This window comes from Liolophura sinensis, chromosome 11 (assembly GCF_032854445.1).
Source record: "Liolophura sinensis isolate JHLJ2023 chromosome 11, CUHK_Ljap_v2, whole genome shotgun sequence".
Classification (NCBI taxonomy): Eukaryota; Metazoa; Mollusca; class Polyplacophora; order Chitonida; family Chitonidae; genus Liolophura; species Liolophura sinensis.
In genome coordinates this window covers 11,799,373-11,820,182 of record NC_088305.1, presented here as the reverse complement: position 1 = coordinate 11,820,182, position 20,810 = coordinate 11,799,373, and the positions used below count along the sequence as shown (strand labels likewise).

The 20,810-nt window shown below is 39.6% G+C and overlaps 1 protein-coding gene across 1 annotated transcript; it reads left to right on the top strand.

The window, feature by feature from the left end:
• The first annotated feature begins 6,402 nt into the window (after positions 1-6,402).
• LOC135477682 (D-3-phosphoglycerate dehydrogenase-like) lies at positions 6,403-20,326 on the top strand. The gene is given in 12 exon segments (XM_064757871.1): positions 6,403-6,546; positions 9,290-9,441; positions 9,774-9,839; positions 11,448-11,538; positions 11,540-11,602; positions 12,534-12,666; positions 14,335-14,483; positions 14,913-15,065; positions 16,363-16,501; positions 17,651-17,781; positions 18,947-19,175; positions 20,030-20,326. Coding segments are annotated over 12 exon segments (1,596 nt in total). The 5' UTR covers positions 6,403-6,411; the 3' UTR covers positions 20,185-20,326.
• Positions 20,327-20,810: the final 484 nt, after the last annotated feature.

The following is a 20,810-nucleotide window of genomic DNA, read 5'->3' as shown; positions in this document are numbered from 1 at the left end:
ATTAAATATGTAATATCCGACATTGGTATTCCACTCGTACGCCATGAAGGGGTAAAACTGCAATCACCAAAGAAATCCTCGCACATGGCCTCACTTCCAGAGAATGCGTAGTATGCCGTCAAGTTTTGTCCACCATCTTAACAGCACTTACCAGACATGTCATACTTGCAGAACTGACCTTGATAGGTCCGTGATAACAATAACTCCCATTCCCAGAGCAACAATAGCAATTAAAACCTGTATCTTACTTTAAGGTCGGGTAATAAATTCTTTCATATTTCGCTTCTGTCGTGGTACACAAATACCCAGCTGCTTCATGATTGTGTTTAATTCCGCTTAACGCGGGGCTGTTAGCTGTATATTCAACGTGTTGCATTAAATCGCCACTTTCGATGTGTGAACAGTTGCTATCAAAGTGCAACTGAGATACATATTTTATTATCGAAAACTTATATTCTAGCATGGTACACGGTTTGAATACTGATTTCATTCGATTGCCTAGAACATACCTTGCGACTTTCCAACATCACTGAAAACTGTTGACTTCTTCTCTTTGTATAATTCCGTCCTATTTTCGTACTTTCGTAGTCTAAAATTTGAATTATTAAAGGATTTTTTAATTTATTATTTTTTAATGCCACAATGCAAAAGAGGAAATCTGTGCGAGCGGATACCAGTCGTCAACCAATAAGAACGTTCCAGGTCAATAAGCGCAAGGCCCATTCCCAAAACGACGAAATCATGCAAACAGAAGCAGTCAACAGTTTTCAATGGTGTTGGAAAGATGCCGGTTATGTTCTAAGCGAGTTCTCAGAGTAAAATCAGTATTCAAACCGTGCATCATGCTAGAATACCAGTTGTCGATAACAATATGTTTCCCAGTAGCTCTCCGTATGTTCAACACGATGAATATACGATCCTTTGCCCCGGGTTAAGCGGAATTGGACACATTCATGAAGCGGTGCGATTCTGGAGGCTGTGTCAATATTTACTCAGAAGAGAAATATACTCATTGTAAAACTTAAGAAACTTGGAGTGACGGCGTTTGATGGAATAACCTTGACCCACTAGTTTTTGCAGTAACAAGTTGTGACGTTGATTGAAATCGTCCCCCAACACGCAGGATCTTACAAATGCTACAAGGCAAGATATGTACACGTCATATTTAGAGGTTCGCCATCCGTGTCCTCCAGCCTCCACAGAGTGCCAACTGAGTGAATCTGCGGATAACCCAGCAGGAAGCACACCAAGGATTTCACGAATGGTATAATCAGATAGATGGACCACATCGGTCACCCAAATTCCCCACCACAAGCTCCTCCCTTCCTTCTCACCTTCGTTCTCACCCCAAAAATGTCATGCACCAGACACGCACTACCCGATTGACCCATGAGCCGCTGTCCATAGGACATCCACAAACCAGACTTTACAAATATTAATAATAATCTGATAGATGTTATTTGCGTCGAGAACTTGGGATTACAAAGAGGAAAGACGTGACCAGCTGACCTGGCGATGCTGTCATCAAATATTTGAAGGCCGTTTAAAGAAACAGAGAAAGATCCCCTGGTGAGGAGAATTTACATAGGAAAAGAAATGAAAGGCCTTCTCAACATTCTACATTTTGTTATATTCCAAACTTCCAAACTTTATGTTTCAAACTTCATGTTATTGTAACAGTTGGAATATAACAGATATGGCTGAAAAATTGCCGATGTGGCGTTCAGGCATAATCATTCATTTCAAACGTCTGTTACAGAGCACGTAAGCAGATATTATAGTGTTCTGAAGGCTGGACGCGGTGCTTTCAATATGGTGCTATCCTAACACGAATGAGGCAATGGAGTGTTTCTTAGGATGAAACATCATTCAATCAATCATGAAATTCATCTCATCAAGTGTAGCGTCATCCTAAACGTTGTGTTCATTGTCAACCATTGAGTTTCAGATTCGCAGCTGTGTGTCTAAAAACTATGTTTAATTATTTATTTCTTTGATTTATTGGATTGGTGTTTTTACGCCGTACTCGAGAATACTTCAATTACACGACAACAGCCAGCATTATGGTGGAAGGAAACCAGGAACTCACGACTATGGTTGCGTACTACCGGAGAGTATTTTACTTTCAAACTTCCATTTTAAAGATGAAAGTTCGAAATTGGAACTTGATGAAGGGTTCAGAGACATGCCAAACGACGCAGAGAGAATGCTATATATGGTTGTGGGTCATTCATTCATTTATTCCTTTAGATGTTCAGAAAACTCCTCCACCCAAGGATACCCCTGACTGGGCAACAAATAGAAGTGTGTTAGACTCGTTTTTCACAGTACTCAGGAAGATTTCATATATACGACGGCGGTCGCGGATCGCTGACAGTCCCTCCCACGAATAGTCGGAGACGAAGCCAGCATGAGCTGGACCTGAAATCAAAACGACCGCATTGAGAGGCTTTCAGGTCATTGCGCCGCACTGGCAAGCTAACCACTTGGTCACATAGGCCACAGTACAGATGATGTTTACTGTGTGAAATGTAATGATTTGTATGTCCTGTGATGTGTTTTCCAGTGTGAGGTGTCTGTATATGTTTCTATACTTTTGTTTCGGTACAATGCGGTCTCTGTGAGTTTCAGTTCATGCTGACTTTCTCTCCGGCCATACGTGGGATTGTCTCCAGGCAACCTGCGGATGGTCGTGGGTTTCTCACGGGCTCTGCCTAGTTTCCTCCCACTTTAATGCTGGCCGACGTCGTATAAATGAATATTTGTGTGTACGACGTAAAGAATCAATCGAATAAATAAATTCCTTTCGGTATGTCCAGATTGTACGTATTTAGATAAATATGCTCTGCTTTTCCAATAATTTGTGTACGTTTGTGATGTTCTCTCCTTCTCACCCTTGCATACTTTACTCAACAAAGTAACTGTGTATAGATATTATTATATTGTTATTCTATTTTCAAATACACTCTGTCTTTTTTTTTTCTTTTCATGGTCGAAGAAAAACCCATTGTCAATGCGCAAACAACAAACGGTTATTTAAGTCATGTCGCTGGCGTGTGTCCAAGGTCATTGACGGAGGAAAGGTCATAATGAAGGTTGGCAAGCTCAGTAACGACTATGTCCACCACGAGCGTCGATAGTTTCTGCGCAGTCACCAGACAAACAAGGAATGCTTGCGGAATCTCCGCCCAGATCCTGGTTATTTCTCTAGGCATTGCGCCAACGTTTTGCGTCTGGCGTCGCTGCCGTCTCAAGCGTCCGTCCTTTTCGTCCCAAACATACTCAAAGGTGTTAAATCACGTGAATTTTCATGCTAAGTGTCCACATGAAAGTTGTTTGCATCCACAAATGCTCTTGTCGCCCTAGCCGTATATGGTCGAGCACTGTCCTGCTGAAATGTTACCGTGACGCTGCAGGAAAAGGACGACGTCTGTTTCCGAGATGTGAAACAAACCCACCGATCTTGCGCAGGCGTCGGTACTCGTAGACGTCCAGAGCGCGGACGATACCTAGCATCCTGAAAAAATTGGGTCGTCGGGCGAGCGCTGCTGCGGTGTTTATAATACCTGATATATAATTAAACACGTACAGCATATACAGTCAAGCCAGAGAATTGACTGACTGTGTGATAGCTGACAAACAGTCGCACGTAACCAGTGAAATATGGTCTTTTGTCTGTTTACCTCAGTTAAGGTTTTATTCTACCTGTTCCTGTAAATGTTTAAATATTCCCAAATTACACTCCCCCTATAGCACCATGGCTTAAGCAGAATTGGGTAAAAAAAAAATGCTGTGATGTCAATTCACTTGTCTGGAGTTACTCAAAATGCTGTAAAAAGAGGAGAGGGTAAAGCGAAGCGACACCACCTTCCTTTAGCGGTATTCTCCTTCAGTAAAATTCAACCATTGCTGAAAAATGTCATTTAAAGAGAAAAGAAAATTTTGTTTCCATTCTTTATACAAATTCTTATATATTCAGGCGACCTCGTTGTACTGTGCGTAAATCTTTCCCATTCAGGTAACTTGTTGACACTGAATATCGTTGGTAACCTCACTTTCGTGGAAACCGCATAGCAAAACTGGAGATCTCTCCGGTCTTCTGGAACCCACATAGCAAAAGGGAGGTCTTTCCGGTCTTCTGGAATACGCAGAGCAAAACAGGAGTTTAATTCTGTGCATAATCCTGGAGATGGCATAGCACAGGTCGTAAAACCATCGTATTTTTCTGACAACAAATGGACAAAAAATCAAAATTTACATAAACTTTGCACTATCCTCATACATCATCTGTTGGCGCGGAAAAACTCTATAAATATATCAGTTTCTTTCTGTAAAGCTTACTTCCGGTTTCACGCTTTCTTACAAAATAGGCCTACAACGCTCTGATTAAGCAAGTCAGAGCATTGATTTTGGGTTTTAGAAAAGTTCAGACATTATATCCGAAGATTATACACTCCAAACTATCTTCTGTGATTTTTGTTTATTGTGGTAAATTTATTTTATTTATTTGATTGGGTTTCTCCCTCGTAAGAGTTCAAGAATATATTTCACTCACTGGACGATCATTTCACGTTTATGAGTGGAAAAAAATCGGGCAGAACCTGGGGGCCGGGTTAATGAAGCAATCATAGACTGAAGTCAAATTTTGATGATTAAATTTGAAATGTTCCTTTCCGCTATTTTAACTGGAAGTTGTTGTACAATAACTTACCTAGAATTTATAATACCAAGCAATATTCTGGTAAATATGGTATACATATAACTTAAAAGCCGAGACCGAACTGGAGCCAAAAAATCATTAATCTGATTATAAACTGGGTGAGTTATATAAGTGCGTGGAAGTGTACTCACTCCTCCTCCCCCCCCCCCCCCCACCCCCCACATCATGCTGCTGATGTAATCTCAGCTGGACATATATCGCGCTGTATATTTATCGGTCTGTCTGTTATCGCGTGGGTGGACAGAGTACGCTACGTAAGTTATATTTGCACATACACGCGCATGGGGGTCATCTTAGGGGATTTTCCGATGTACGTGGGTTTCCTTTATCCCTATACTGATACATGAATATAGGGCCTATATACATTAACTGGGCTATTCACATGACATTACGCATGACATGACCTGGTGGTGTTCACCTATATAGGCTAGTTCTGGCCTATCCCTGAGGTTAATGATATATAGGCCGAGTTTATCCAGCTGTAGGATATATGCAATTAGTGGAAAATGGAGTTACTAAACGGGTACTTTATGAGGACAGGGCTTAAAGAAATCTGTGCATACATGTACAGCAGCTTTGTGGTTCAAGCCGAGAATTACAGTTACGGGAATTAGATTAAGTGACATTATTGGAATTATATAGAGTTATACATTATAAAATTGATAAATAATTAAGTACCTACTGTTAACTATTAAGTGGCCCTCCATAAGTACATACATGTTAGCAAAGGCACGTAAGAAGGTTTCACATCTCAACAGGTAAGCTGTATGTCTATACTCTCTCTATTTTGACTGGCCAATGCAGCAGTTTTATTATAATTTGACAACACCATACTGATGAATTGTGGGAAATAAATCATCGTCTACAAGTCACGATTTGTACACACTGGTAGATTCTGAAGCCAAAAAAGTTAACATCGCTATATCCATGTTGGAAACTTGCCAAGACATGCAACCGTGATGGAAAAGACAGGAACAGATACATTAAAAAGGACTATAAAACAAAGATTATGGCTTTGAAGGATATGAAGAAAGTTATTCCCTTATTCTTTTTCAATTTCCATTTAGAGGCATTTTTTTGAAAATTTTTACGAATATGTTCCTTTCACGGTGGGAAATTCTCATAAATGACGTCAACGATGAATGGTAAAGGTAGGTAAATAATGAAATAATCACGACGACTTGAATACGTAAATATTTAAACTCGTGTATATATTGTAAAGAAGAAAATTATGCGCTTGCTTGCTTGTTAATCATATTAGTATAAACATTGTCAACATGTTATAGTTCGATTTTCAGCAGAGCTGAGAGCATGAATTGAACTTATTCCTTCGATCTCAAAGTCTAAGCAAATTATAGAGGGTGAAAAGGGGTGGATGAACTCTGCTTCTGTATTGCATCAAAAGTCAAATATATCAAACTTGAAAATTCACTGCACGATTATAAAGGCGGTACTTCGTGTGTTTAGTACTAATTTTTCTTGATATCTTATCAAGTTCAGATGTTATGTAAAATAAGTGTGTATAAAAGGGTACACCTCTTCTGGAGCCTCTCCGTGGCGGCGATTATGACCTTTCACCTCTTTGCTAATCCCACATGTCACCACTCCTTTGCCAGTGTCACTTCACTGGCTGAACAGGGAGGAGAATAAAAATTTGATCGCGGGACAGTACCGTGAGTACGGTAATCAAAATGGTTGTTACGCTAAAGAAAGTTTTGATCAGTGATGAAGTGGATGCGCGCTGCGCAGAAATCCTACAAACTAATGGAATTGAAGTGGTAAAAAACACCAAACTGAGCAAAGAAGAATTGATAGCAGAAATAGGGGTAAGTTACTCGTGAAATTCGTACAGTGTCACGCTGTTGTTGTTCCGTCGTGTTTTTGTAAATTTGCTACACGTGTGGAAGTGGCCGACTTTTTGTAGAATGATTCCCTTGCTGCAATAAAAATAAAGAAATACTGGCGGTCATAGATTATTTCAGCGGAATACATTCATATATTTCATCATCAGTCGATCGGTCACGGTCCAGTTGACACACTATCAAACTTTCCCCAGGGGCCTCCGCATCCGTGTCGACAGACAGGACATTGCGTCAGCCAAAGCTTAGGTAACGATTCAAATGTCTTCAAGCAGCCTAAGTAGAATAATGCTATTATTTTAATTTCAAATGCCGTATGATAGGCTTTCTAATTCTCGCTAATCGAGAATTAGTCTGCACGTTACTGTGGGTAGTGAACACATGTATATCTTGTAAAATGTCTGCTGTTACAAAAGAGAATGCAAAGTTTGAAATTTAAAGAGTTGACTAAAAAAGTTGAAAGGTCGAACGGAATTGCCACATAAACTATATAAAATATATGGATATATAACACCTGTATTTTTTCCACTCTGTCATCTTGCATACCTGTTCAGAAAAATACATATGTACTGAATTTAAAACCAAATTATTCCTGGCACATTTAAAAAGTGAGAAAAAAAATCTGCAAATGTAAGGAAAGACAAACATTGAGATTTTTAAAACAAAAATGATCATCCACTGATCTCTTAGTTGCTCTATTTTGATCTAAACATCAATAAATATGTGCAATGTTAGGTGATCAAGGCACCTAAACATGAAAAAAAACTAAAGTATTACGTATTTTCTTATTTTTGTATTTATCAGCCATAAGATAAAGTAATTCTGGAATGGAGACTAGACTGATACACTAAAACAAAGAATTTTCTGTGGAAGATATTAACATTTTATTCATTAATGAACATGTATCGGAATATCATAAACATGCCTTTTAGCTGCTAATACATATTCATCCTCAGTCAGTCAAACAATTAATATATTGGATTATTATGTAGTTAATGAAACTGTAGGTTCATGTTCAGTCAGTCAGTCAATCTATCATCACTCTATATCCACTGTGTGGTGGTGACACTAGTTCCACATGATGGAAAATTTCTCTCAGCTTTGAAGTCTGAGAATTCGGGTCACCAGGTCACATCTCAGCTGTTAGAAGGATGAGGGTCCTAAGGAGTGGGGGAGGGTCAAGAATTCAAAATGTACATATACAGGTCTACTGTTTGTTGCATATTCAGAAGAAAAAGCCTGCTTTGATAGGTACGCTAGTGTGCCTTCGGACAATGTGCTGTGTGTATTTTTAGTTATTATTTTGGATTAAATTAATTTGTTTGTAGTGGAGGTGTATAATGCATTCTCTACAGCCCTGATTATACGTCTGAACTCTGGTTACGTAAGCATTTTAGATACGTGTAACTAGTGTAGATACTTTGACATTTTGCATGATTATATACATGTGTATGTTTATGCAGAATCCAGAGGCCCTGCTCCTCATATGCATTTCTGACAAAGCCTAATTATTTCGTCACCAAATGGGAAAGGTTTTCTACAAAAGCTGTAACAGATTTCAGTATGCCTTTGTACAAGTCGATAGGATGTGCTGGACATTCCATATATCTTTATACATGTAGTAAGGTAGATATAAGGACAAGTATATCACATAAACACAAAATTTCCAGAATTACATCAAATCAAAAGTGGAAATCATCAATTGTCAGTATTGTTGAAATCATAAATAATTGGTTCCCAGTATTGAGCCTTACATTGTGTGAGGAGCAGGCTGAGGTCTAGGGATTGAAGGTTGAAATCTAGCCTTGAACAAGGAATTTAGATTTCCTGGTTCTCACTGCTTGTGGGACCTTCATGACAACAAGGCGTTGACAATGCTCGTGTGGGCATGTGTACAGTTTAAAATTCGCTGGAAATGAATAGTATGGTGGACATGTCTGTATGTCGCATGAAGGAAAGTTTGTCAGTAACTTGCCAAAGGTCGGTGGTTTATTTCAGCACTCAAGCTTCCTCTACCTATGAAATTGACTAGCGTAGCATAAATGAAAAACTGCTGGCATTAAATAAGTCAAAATAAATATTTGGCATCCAGATATGGCTTTTTGATCATCAAGAGACTTTCCTCATATCTTTTATTTTGTTCTACAAAACCAGACATTCTATAGTTTCATGACGTTCGTGTAGATCATCACAGTTCATACATGTACATGATGAAGCTGCACTCTATGTGATGTTACCTTGTACCTACATCTGAATTATTTATTTATATACATTTGATTGGTGTTTTAAGCCGTACTCTAGAATATTTCATTAGTATTATGGTGGGAGTAAACCCGCAGAGCACAGGGTAAACCCACGACCATTTCCAGGTTGCTGGAAGACCTTCCCACGAATGGCTAGAGAAGAAACAAGCATGAGCGGGACTTGAACTCAGAGACCGCATTGGTGATAGAGTCATTGGGTCACGCTGGTGTGTGCCTACTTTGGCACCTACATCTGAAAGCAGTCAATGTCCAGATGGCAGGCATGCATAAACTAACAACGTTATATGTCAGGTCGGCATAAAATATGAACATGGTTTTTTTTTACGACATTTGCCATGGCTGAAGTTGTTTAATAAAATTTGACGTTCAGGAACTACTCTGTGTTTGATTTTTCAAAACGAAAAGAATCGCCCCATTGAACTTATTTTTTTCTGTACTTATTTCAGAAATATGATGGGTTAATCGTACGCTCAGCCACCAAAGTGACAGCAGATGTATTAGCAGCGGCCACAAACCTCAAAATAATTGGCCGTGCAGGGACGGGTGTGGACAACATAGACTGTAACCTAGCAACCAAGAAAGGCATCATTGTCATGAAGTACGTGGCAGAAAAACGTGTGCACAGCGCTAAGTATAACACAGCGTATTGAAAGTCCCAAATTTTACATTTCTCCGGAAACTGAAATTGGATTCAATTTTTTTAAGAAATTTACTATTTTACTTAAACAAGCAGAATTCAGTTTCAACCATAATGTTCAGTTCAAAAAACTAAGAATATACGTAAAGTGGAAATATATGTCAGAATCTGTGCATTTATCACTGGAATTATTGTAGTTGTGTTATTATGAATTATGCAAATTAAGCAGAAATACCGTTTATCCATCGCCAGGTAAATGAATCGTCTAACTCTTGATTATTATATTTGGCCAGCACACCTGGAGGAAATACGTTGAGTGCTGCTGAACACACGTGTGCCATGATCTGTTCACTGTCCAGGTAAGTACTTACACTTAGGTACAACATACCACACTGTGGTGGTCAAGAGATTAGGGTGTCAGCCTCATGACTGAGTGCTGCTGAACACACCTGTGTCATGAGCTGCTCACTCTCCAGGTAAGTACTTACACTCAGGTACAACATACCCTACTGTGGTGGTCAAGAGATTAGGGTGTCAGCCTCATGACTGAGTGCTGCAGAACACACCTGTGTCATGAGCTGCTCACTCTCCAGGTAAGTACTTACACTGGTACAACATACCATGCTGTGGTGGTCAAGAGGTTAGGGTGTCTGCCTCATGAGTGAGTGCTGCAGAACACACCTGTGTCATTATCCGCTCACTGCCCCGGTAAGTACTTACACTCAGGTACCAGGTACTGTACTGTGGTGGTCAAGGGGTTAGGGTGTCAGCCTCATGACTGAGTGGAGGGGGTCCTCCGTGGCTCAGTCGGTTTAGCGCGCTAGCACAGCGTAATGACCCAGGAGTCTCTCACCAATGCGGTCGCTGTGAGTTCAAGTCCAGCTCATGCTGGCTACCTCTCCAGACGTACGTGGGAAGGTCTGTCAGCAATCTGCGGATTGTCGTGGGTTTCACCTGAGCTCTGCTCGGTTTCCTCCCACCATAATGCTGGCCGCCGTCGTATAAGTGAAATATTCTTGAGTACGGCTAAAACACCAATCAAAAAAAAAAAAAAAAATTCATGACTGAGTGCTGCAGAACACACCTGTGTCATTATCTGCTCACTGTCCAGGTAAGTACTTACACTCAGGTACAACATACCATACTTTAGTGGTCAAGAGGTTAGGGTGTCAGCCACATGACTTGAGGTGCTACAGAACACACAGGTGTCATTATCTTACTCACTGCCCAGGTAAGTACTTACACTCAGTACCAGGTACTGTACTGTGGTGGTCAAGGGGTTAGGATGTTTGCCTCATCACATACAGGTGGTCATTATACTGCTCACTGTCCAGGTAAGTACTTACACTTCATATAGTTACATGCAGGCTCACAAGTTGAGACATTTTTGAAGTATGAGCAGAAAATCACTAAAGTCTCTTGAAAGAACTTCTCTGTTAAAGACTCTCAACATTGGAGGATTCAGAAAAAAAAAGAGTACACCATTTTACTTGACACAAATTCAACAAGTGTAAGATTCCCAAGAAGTCTTTTGGAGTCCTTGTAGTTGCTGATTAAAAAGTTGAAGCAGATTGCAGCAGTTTGGGTGTAAATCACTGAAATAGGTACTTTATAACTTAATTAACTAAACTCTTAAGTTAACTTTTTAATCACACATGCGTCTTTGAGGAAAAGAAGGGAGGGTGTTGAATGACACGGAAAACACTGATTTTATTTTATTTTAATTTTCAATTTCAAAATTCAGCCTGATCCAGAAATAATAAATCTTAAGAATGAAGAAAATTTCTCGAGCACCAGTACAAGTCAGTGTATTAGAACACTAGTCAGATAAATGTATCTAGATGTTTTTTTCAAGTTCAGCATATTAATTTCAAATTGTCGGCACCATCCTTATATATAGCTGGCTCTCAGTCTGGACCTTGTACCATATTAATGATCCATTAACAATCAATTAATACACTCTACAGAGAAATCCCACAAGCGGTGGCATCCGTGAAAGATGGCCGATGGGAACGTAAGAAGTTCATGGGGTCAGAGTTGTACGGCAAAACGCTGGGCTATTATCGGACTGGGCAGAATAGGCAAGGAGGTTGCGATTCGTATGCAGTCCTTTGGCATGACGGTAAAACTATGTACTCACATTTCTTAATCAGATTTCATTGATGTGTTCAGCTCTTTAGTTGATGGATTTATTTCTTTATTGAATTTTTTTTGTTGATATTTGAAGTGTACAAAAAATTAAAAGACAAATGTGCACCAAGTGAAGAAGGGGTAATAGAGAACTGTGTCCATAAATCTTTTAGAGGATTTTTTTGGCACGTTCTTTTTCTGACTTAGTAATGGCAGCAAACCGATTTATTTTCTGTGGGTGGTTTGTTGGACCATACTTACCAAAGGTTTGTTTTCACATAATTTTGAGCATATGAAACTTCAGTTAAAATGATCCTAAGGTAGTTTATATGAGATGGTTTCACAGAAAATAACTATATTCCAAATTCTTGGGAGACAAAGCAGGGATATTCTTTTTTGGACAGATTTGTGTGACACTTCATCATTGATGTTTGCATTCACCTCCATCAATGTATAGCTACAAATATATGCCACATTTGGGGACCTCAGTGGCTCAGTTTTGTAAGCGCGCTAGCGCAGCGTAATTACCCCAGGGAGCCTCTCACCAATGCGGTCGCTGTGAGTTCAAGTCCAGCTCATGCTGGCTTCCTCTCCGGCCATACGTGGGAAGATCTCACAGCACCTGCGGATGGTTGTGGGTTTCCCCTGGGCTCTGCCCGGTTTCCACCTACCATAATGCTGGCCGCCATTGTATAAGTGAAATATTTTTGAGTACGGCGTAGAAACACTAATCAAATAAATACATAAATATGCCAAATTTGGGTACAAGCTTCATGACTCATTTAAACATGAGTCGGGAAATCTGTCTATAGTTTTCATTTTATTTATTTTGATGGATTTTCACAAATTATATTCTTCACAATACACAAAGATGAACAATATAAATGTAATTGTGATGTGACATTCTGATGTCGGTGTTCCAGACTATAGGTTTTGATCCCATCATACCTGCTGAAGTGAGTGTCGAATTCAATGTGGAGTGGCTTCCCCTTGACCAGATCTGGCCGCGTGCGGACTACATCACAGTACATACGCCGCTCATTCCGGCCACAACCAGTGAGTTACAGTCAACGTTATAGTCAAAGTTACAGAGTTACTGATAACTTTATTATTCAGTCCAGTATAATTTTGGGGTTTTCAGGGGAAACAACTGCATCAGAACTGACAAATATACCAAAGTAATACAATCTTTTTGCATTATCTCACATTCTAATGTTTATTGAAGATCTCTTTTTCTGTGACAAGGGAATTTCCCTGCAGTTTTGTAATTTTAGACTTTTTGGTTTATAATTTGAAAAGCAAATAGCTACTGATCTCATCAGAGCAGGTGACTGCTATATAAATGTGAGGTAGGGCAAAGTATTTCTCAGACTTTTTTTCTAATCATCAGTTCCCGTGCATGACCAAACTGGCATATCTTAAACATTTGAAAGTTTTTCAGTAAGGTGCCAGACGTGATTAGTTTACTTTGGGCACTCCTGTTCCTCCACCCATATAACAGACAGGACTTTGCTTTGAGTAAATAAAATCCATTTGATGAAAAGCATCACATTCACTTTCCTAGTTTTATTATAACAAAATGATTCATTTTGTTCCAGAACATCAGGCCTAATGTGCTGAACAAAATCTGTTTGTTTAAAATTATAGGTGTTGAAATCTTCACTTCTTTTGATATCAGTACTAGATCTGAACAAGAATTTTGTGGATTCCAGCAAACAAAATGTAGGAGAATCCACTTTGATTCTGGTAAAAAAAAAAATGATGAAAATAAAGCCCTTATAGACCTCCACCATACAGGTGAAAATTTCTGGACTAAAGCATTAAATAACTGTCAGATATATATATATATATATATATATATATATATATATATACTTGGTGGCGATTGGTCAAGTTTATGGGTGAAAGAAAGCAGGTAACACTTGAGGCAGATTTAACCTCAAAAGAAACCTGACAAACCTCTAAATGTAATGCAATTTTTCTTGCATTTTCTTATTTTCTAGTACCCTAATTCTTCTACCTTTTATGCATATGAAAGAACAACTTTCATTACAATTTATGCTCATTTATAATCAGATTTTGGAGACAAAATTACATTGTTTGGATTGGCCACTTTCAGGGCTTAATTCACAAAAAGTATAATTTTGTAAGTCTACACATAATAATGCCTTCAGAATATGCTTGAATAAATTTGAAGATGTACAGTATTGAGAATGGCAGACCAGAAAGCAAGCTCATTTCCATGCCCTGTTGGCACAAAAATTTTTACATGACATTCTGTTTCAAAGTTAAGGGTAATTAAACTGTCATGGAAAGAAATGTAATAGTTGGATTTACTCTAGGTCGTCCTAGTATATGAACAGTCGATGGGGTTAGCATGCCAGGATGGTGCAATGACCCAGGAGCCTCTTACAAGTGCGGTCACTGCGAGGTCAAGTCCAGCTCATGCTGGCTTCCTCTCCGACAGCACTTGGGAAAGTCTGCTGCAACCTGCAAATGGTTGCATGGTTTCCACCCAGCATAATGTTGGCCGCTATTGTAGAAGTGAAATATTTTTGAGTACAGCGTGAAACACAAGTCAAATAAATAAACAGTATTTATATACAGATCTCCACATGGAAGATCCAGAACTCTACCGAGTTACAAGTAAAGGGAAATCCCCACCAGCTGCTCTGAGAGTAAGCCTTTGAAAGATGTGCATGTCTTTTTTTTTTGTTTTTCTAGACTTAATCAATGAGAAGGTGTTTGCTGCCTGTAAGAAAGGCGTACGCGTGATCAATGTTGCCAGGGGCGGGATCATTGATGAGGTGGCATTGCTGAAGGCGCTAGAATCGCGTCAGTGTGGAGGCGCAGGGCTGGATGTTTACGTGGAAGTAGGTCGTTTTCCTTGTAGGCATTGCATGGTTTCTTTGCTGACATTGCGTAGTTTCTTTGCTGACATATTTTCATTGCTGACATTGCGTAGTTTCATTGCTGACATTGCTTAGTTTCATTGCTGACATTGCATGGTTACCTTGCTGACAGTTCAATGTTTCCTTGCTAACAGTTCACTATTTCTTTGCTGACAGTTCACGGTTTCCTTAAAAAATATATCCTGGTTCCATTGCAGACGTTGCATGATTTCCTTGCAGATATTTATACATGGCTACCTTGCAGACTTTGTTTCCCTGCAGACTCTGTCTTGTTCCCTACTAGAAGTTGCATGGATCCTGTGCAAACAGCGCATCATTTCCTCTTGTTTTTAACACACTCTTTTCCTCTGTCAGTAAATACAGTCACACTCCTGAAATCTCTATTGCTAGGAACCTCTGAAGGACTTCTCCTTGGTCCAGCACCCGAAAGTCATCTGCACACCTCACCTGGGAGCGAACACAGTGGAGGCTCAGAGTCGGGTTGCCATGGAAATAGCTGAGCAGTTTGTTGATCTGGTTCAGGGAAAGAGTCTCTTTGGTGCTGTGAGTAGATCGCAGGTTCTGCAATATGCAAATCTGTACATATAGCAAGGGTGCGGTCGCTGTGAGTTCAAGTCCAGCTCATGCTGGCTTACTCTTCGGCCGCAAGTGGGAATGTCTGCCAGCAACCTGCAGATGGTTGTGGGTTTCCCCCGGGCTCTGCCAGGTTTCCTCCCACCATAGTGCTGGCCGCTGTTGTATAAGTGAAATATTCTTGAGTATGGCGTAAAACACCAATCAAATAAATAAAATAAATAAACATATAGCAAGGGTGTATGTCTCTCCCCATTCAGGTGTTGAAATATTATGTTTTTCTACTTGAACAGGTAATTTTGTTTTCTCCACATCTGCTACTTTCCTTTCTGTCGAAAACATTTTTCCAACCTGTAAACATCTGGCTAGGGGCCTAAATATCATGCTCCTTTTCAAGCAAATAAAAAAACTTGCAAATGCAAATATAAGAATAGTTTGACTTTCATAACTGTGTACTGAATTTTGGTCCAATAAATGCTTCTGAAATTTCAATGAATAGTGTGCTAAATTTCACAGTTTTATGAAGATTGCGCGAATAATGACACAAGCAAATCTTTTTTCATAATAATCGTATTCATAAATTCTACTGAAAATACTGCTTTAAAGGTCGAAAAGGTTGAAAATATACAGTATTTTGACTCCTACTATCTTGTTCTAGCTCTTGTGGCAAACACTGTTGGCCGAAAAAGAACCATGTTGGGTTTAGACCGGAGTCAAATCCAGACTTGCATTAAGCATCTCTAATCCTTACAGGGCAGTAGTGTTAGTACTTCTTCAATGGAACTCACTGAAGCAATGGACCAACAGCTTGTCGACACCTTGTCATTTTATTGTGACAACGTTGGACCAGTTTGCTGGTGTCTTTGACATGGTATTCCAGTGAGGAAGCACCATAAAGGCCGGATGTTGACATTTAGCTTGGTCTGCTATACAAGGAGACACCACACATCATAACATAAATAACACTGAGAGTAAGATTTAATTGTAATGCATTGACATAAAATAAAGAACTCATTCTTATTTAGTGTTTGCATTTTTTTTTTTGAGTAATAATTTTTACTTTCTGGATAAGTTTGACCTGATTTTTGACAAGCCTGAAGAGAGAAAATACATTCATCAATTGCCAAAGGTTAGTGGTTTACCCCCGAGCACTCGAGTTCCTCCGTCCATAAAAAGGACCGGCAATTTACATGAAGTGAAAAGTCTTGAGTGTGGCATTAAGCAAAACCAAATAAATGTTCAAATATTTCTGTTACCCCACCCTCAGATCAATGCCCAGGCACTGTCAAATGCTCTCAGTCCAACCAGCCAGCCAATCATTAGCTTAGGGGATGGGCTAGGTCGCCTAGCAGGTGCTCTGGGAGGCGTGGTCACCGAGCCCACCACGGTGACAGTGCAAACTTATGGTGAGTTAGTCAGTGCCGTGTTGTTATCCAGTTGTCAAGTAACATCTGTTTGAAATTCTGTCATTGAACACAAACATATGTTTATGATCTTGCCATTGTCTGTTTGTAATCCAGTTATGCATTGCCTCTTTGTTGTCTACTCATTGTGCAATACCCCAATGCCTCAACTTTTCGCGCATGAACGAGCAGCTTTCAGTGCATTTTATGCACAATTATAATTATACTTTGGAGACAAATTTACATTGATTGGAGTGGCCAATCTGAAGACTTCACAGAAAGTATAATTTTGTCAGTCTGTACAGAATAATGCCTTCAGAATATGCTTGAATAAACACCTTGCAAACATGCGAAAGGTTGAAGAATTACAGTGTCTGTAATCCAGTCATGTGTCAGGTGACTGATAAAAGATGTTTGAAAGGGTGGGTCAGTCAGATTTCCTCGACCCGCGCACCTGACTCTCGATATTAGTAAAAACTTGTTAATTGAATTGAACAAATGTCTGTCTGTAAATAAATAAGTTACCAGTTATTACTTTTAAAGAAATAAATGCAGAAAAGCCTGAAATTATGGTCACACAAAACCAGACACGTGGCCATTGCACATGCATGTGTTGACCCCATTTCAGTGTTGTTGTTTTGCAGCTGCCATGTGATTGTTTTTCCAAAATCCTGTTTTGCATTCACATTACATATTCACGTTACGGATGTGACCATGGTATGCCTTTCTTAATGGATGCAGTAGAAAATGGATGTCAAGAGAGCAGGAGAAAAATTTATTTATATACTTTTTTGATTGGTATTTTACACTGTACTCAAGAATATTTCACTTATACGATGGCGGCCAGTGTTATGGAAAACGCACAACCATCGGCAGGTTGCTGGCTGCGAGGGGAAGCCAGCGTGAGCTGGACTTGAACTCACAGCGACTCCATTGGTGATAGGCTCCTGTGTCATTACGCTGCGGTGAAAATTTTAAGACTGACAATAACCAGTATTGTACTATTATAATCAAAACTTTCAACTTCATTGTTAACACTATTCAGTAGTAAAAACTAGAAATATCTGTGAAACGTATTAAAGCTGTATCTAAGCCAATAGCCATTGTACTTTTACCGTTTTACCTTTTTTAACTTTTACCTTCATCCCACAGGATCATCATTAAGAGGTACTGGGGCGTACCTGGGGGCAGCCGTCCTGGCCGGGATCCTGAAGACTGTGAGGTCAGGTAACCATCTAAACTTGATCAGCGCACCTGTCATCGCTAAGGAGCTGGGATACCAGGTGAAGCTAATTACAGGAATTAGGGACTGATTAAGCGAAGCCAGGAAGTGCATTATAATGTGTGGCATTTCACCCGAAAGGTTGAAATTGGAACAGCTAAATTACCTCTTCAGATGGTGGTGGGTTTCCCCTGGCTCTGACTGGTTTCCTCACACCATAATCCTGACAGCCATCGTATAAGTGAAATATTCTTGTGTACAACGTTAAACTCTAATCCAATAAATAATTTTTTAATCTCTGGGGTCCACAAATAAGTGTTACAACAGCATTTCAAATTTTGACAAGTCAAAACTAGCTTCGTGGAATCGGCCTATGGGGTCATCACTGGCTATTAAAGTCATCCTTTAGATGCATCACTCTTACTGCAGACCCTGTGTTTAAATTCAGTTTAAACCCAACCTTGGATTGGGAAACCATAGATTCACCTGCTTTCACTGCTTTTAGTGCCTTTGGTGACAGTAAACATTAGACGAATCTCTTGTAGCCGTTTACTCTGATGAATGTTCATTGAAGATCACTTGTGTTCTACCAATGTGCTGTGTATATCTGTGTGTAAGTCATATGTGGGAAAGTCTGACAGTTCCTGGCCATTATCCAGTGGTTTATGCCTGTACTGCGATTTGCTCCAACCATCTAAAACTGAAAGCCATCACATCGAAAAAAATTCTTGAGTGTAGCATTAAACAAGGATTAAAAAAAATATATAAATGAATCCAGTAGCTTTATGTTGGGAGATTTGCCAGGTACCAGAGAAGATGATGTGTGAAATATTCTTCACCGCAGCAAAAATGTAAGGAAAGCAATTTAATAAAGTAACAATTTAGACTGCATGTGTCAAAGGAAAGGAAAACATTTCACCATGCACAGTTAGTTTTACTTCACCTGAATGTCACCAGCCCTGATAGCACAGTTGATAGAGCGTCCGCTTCAGGAGCGGTAGATCCGGGATCTATCCTGGGTCGAGTCACACCTAAGACAATGAAGCAACACTAGATAAAAGAGCAGTGGAAATCCATCCTGCAACAAGCAGGCACATTATATGCCCTCTAAGGATTCCTTCATTGTCATATGACTGAAAAAATTGTTGAGCACGACGTTAAACCCCAAGCACTCACTCACTCACTCACTCACTCGAATGTCATCTAATTGTCTTGTCATCCTGCAGTTGAAGACCAGTCATGAGGACAGTCCACAAAACGGCTACCCTGCCTTGGTTACTGTAACTCTCCAGTCGGGATCAGCATCCCCCATCACTGTCAGCGGGACCTCATCAGGTGCAAGTGCACTGCTAGTTGCCATTGGGGACGCTACCTTGCCATCTCCTTTTAGCCTTCAGGGGGACGTCATTGCTTTCAGAAGTCAGGCTAACCCTCAGATCCTCTCTGCAGTGTCAGGTAATCTTGTGACAGTGTACTCTCTATAGTAACAAATCAGATGTGTTAAAGAGCATTCAAGTTAACAGAGTATCGGAGGTATTGTTTTTTTTTTTGTTTTTTTTTTTTTTTTTGACAGTTTATCGTAATTGAAATAGTTTATGAATAAGATTACAAGTGTATAACTTGCTTTATATTCTGTACAGTAATACGATTTACTTTGATGCTAAGTCTCACTTTGCCCTTAAAGAATACACGAAATTCTTGGTATTTATTTCTCAATATGGAGTATATGAGGTGGCCAAACATATAAAACTACCAAATTTCCCCCCAGCTCTGCCCGGTTTCCTCTCTCCATAATGCTGCCGGCCGTCGTGTAAGTGAAATATTCTTGAGTACGGCGTAAAACACCAATCAAATAAATAAACAAAACTACCACAACTACTTCTCACCTTTCTTCTTGGGACTTAAAAATTGCTTTTAACGGTAGTTTCGCCAATGCCACAGTGGTCAGTTTGGAAATGAAATAGCCCACCGTTGTGACATCCATGGTGATAGCTGACAAAACAGCTATGTTGGTGGAAGAGCCGGAATTTGGGGGTGCTGGTCCCGCATTCCCAGTATTGTCGTCCATGACATCATTGCCCAATATTTCCGGTCATTGACATGCATGCAGAAAATAGAGGGGTTGTTAAGAAATTTAAGATACGCCTCAAAAATGAAAATTATTTTCTCCTCACCAGTACTTTTCGTGTAATAGTAGCTTTTCATGTATCCTTTAACGTTTGTGAATCAAACAGCAAGGAAATGGTTCTGCAATGAAATGTTTTTAGCTCTATTTCCATTTCTATTTCTATTTTTTGTCGTACAACCAGGTGCTCTTGCTGGAGCCAACTCTTCGCTGTTGTCGTATGGCGCCTCAGTGCCGGTGAAAGGTCAGATGTGGGGCTTCGCTCGTGTCACGCCACCTGTTGGTGACCTTAGTGTCCTAAAGTTACACACAGACTTCTCCGTCCAGCTGGCGATGTAGTGCTCATCGAGAGGGAGTGCACTAATTGTGCACATTCAAGGGGAATAACTCTGATAGCATACCGCTTCGATCATACCTGTACACAGACACTCAAATTGGTTAATTCAAAGTATTTAGCAGTTATTCATGGTTTGTTGGGGGGGGGGAAATTACATTTGTTTTGGTGCATGTTCACATTTGTTCAGTGGATAGATTACATCGAATCCTTTTGCATAATGTTCACAATGAAAACCATTTCATATTTCCGATTATTTAGTCCGTCTCTTCGTTGACCAAATCACGACCAAACTTCTTTCTAAATGTTTTAGAATGCAAATATTTGTCATTTTATTGTGCCAAATTCACTCTATTTTTTTTACATTCAAATGACAACATGGCCCCAAATGTGGTCACAAATAATATGTAAATAAAGAATACAATTGGGTTTAAATCATGACAGGACATGTTAAGTCCATTGACAAAGTGTTTTCATTTGTTTTCTCCCTTACTCATCCAATATTACGCTCAACATGGGAGTTGTGTACACAAAATTATATTCGTTTCATCTGACAACACAGTTTGAATGATTTATTTTTTGCTTGTTTGTTTTGGGGTTTGACATACATGTGAGCATTATGAAGAGCACT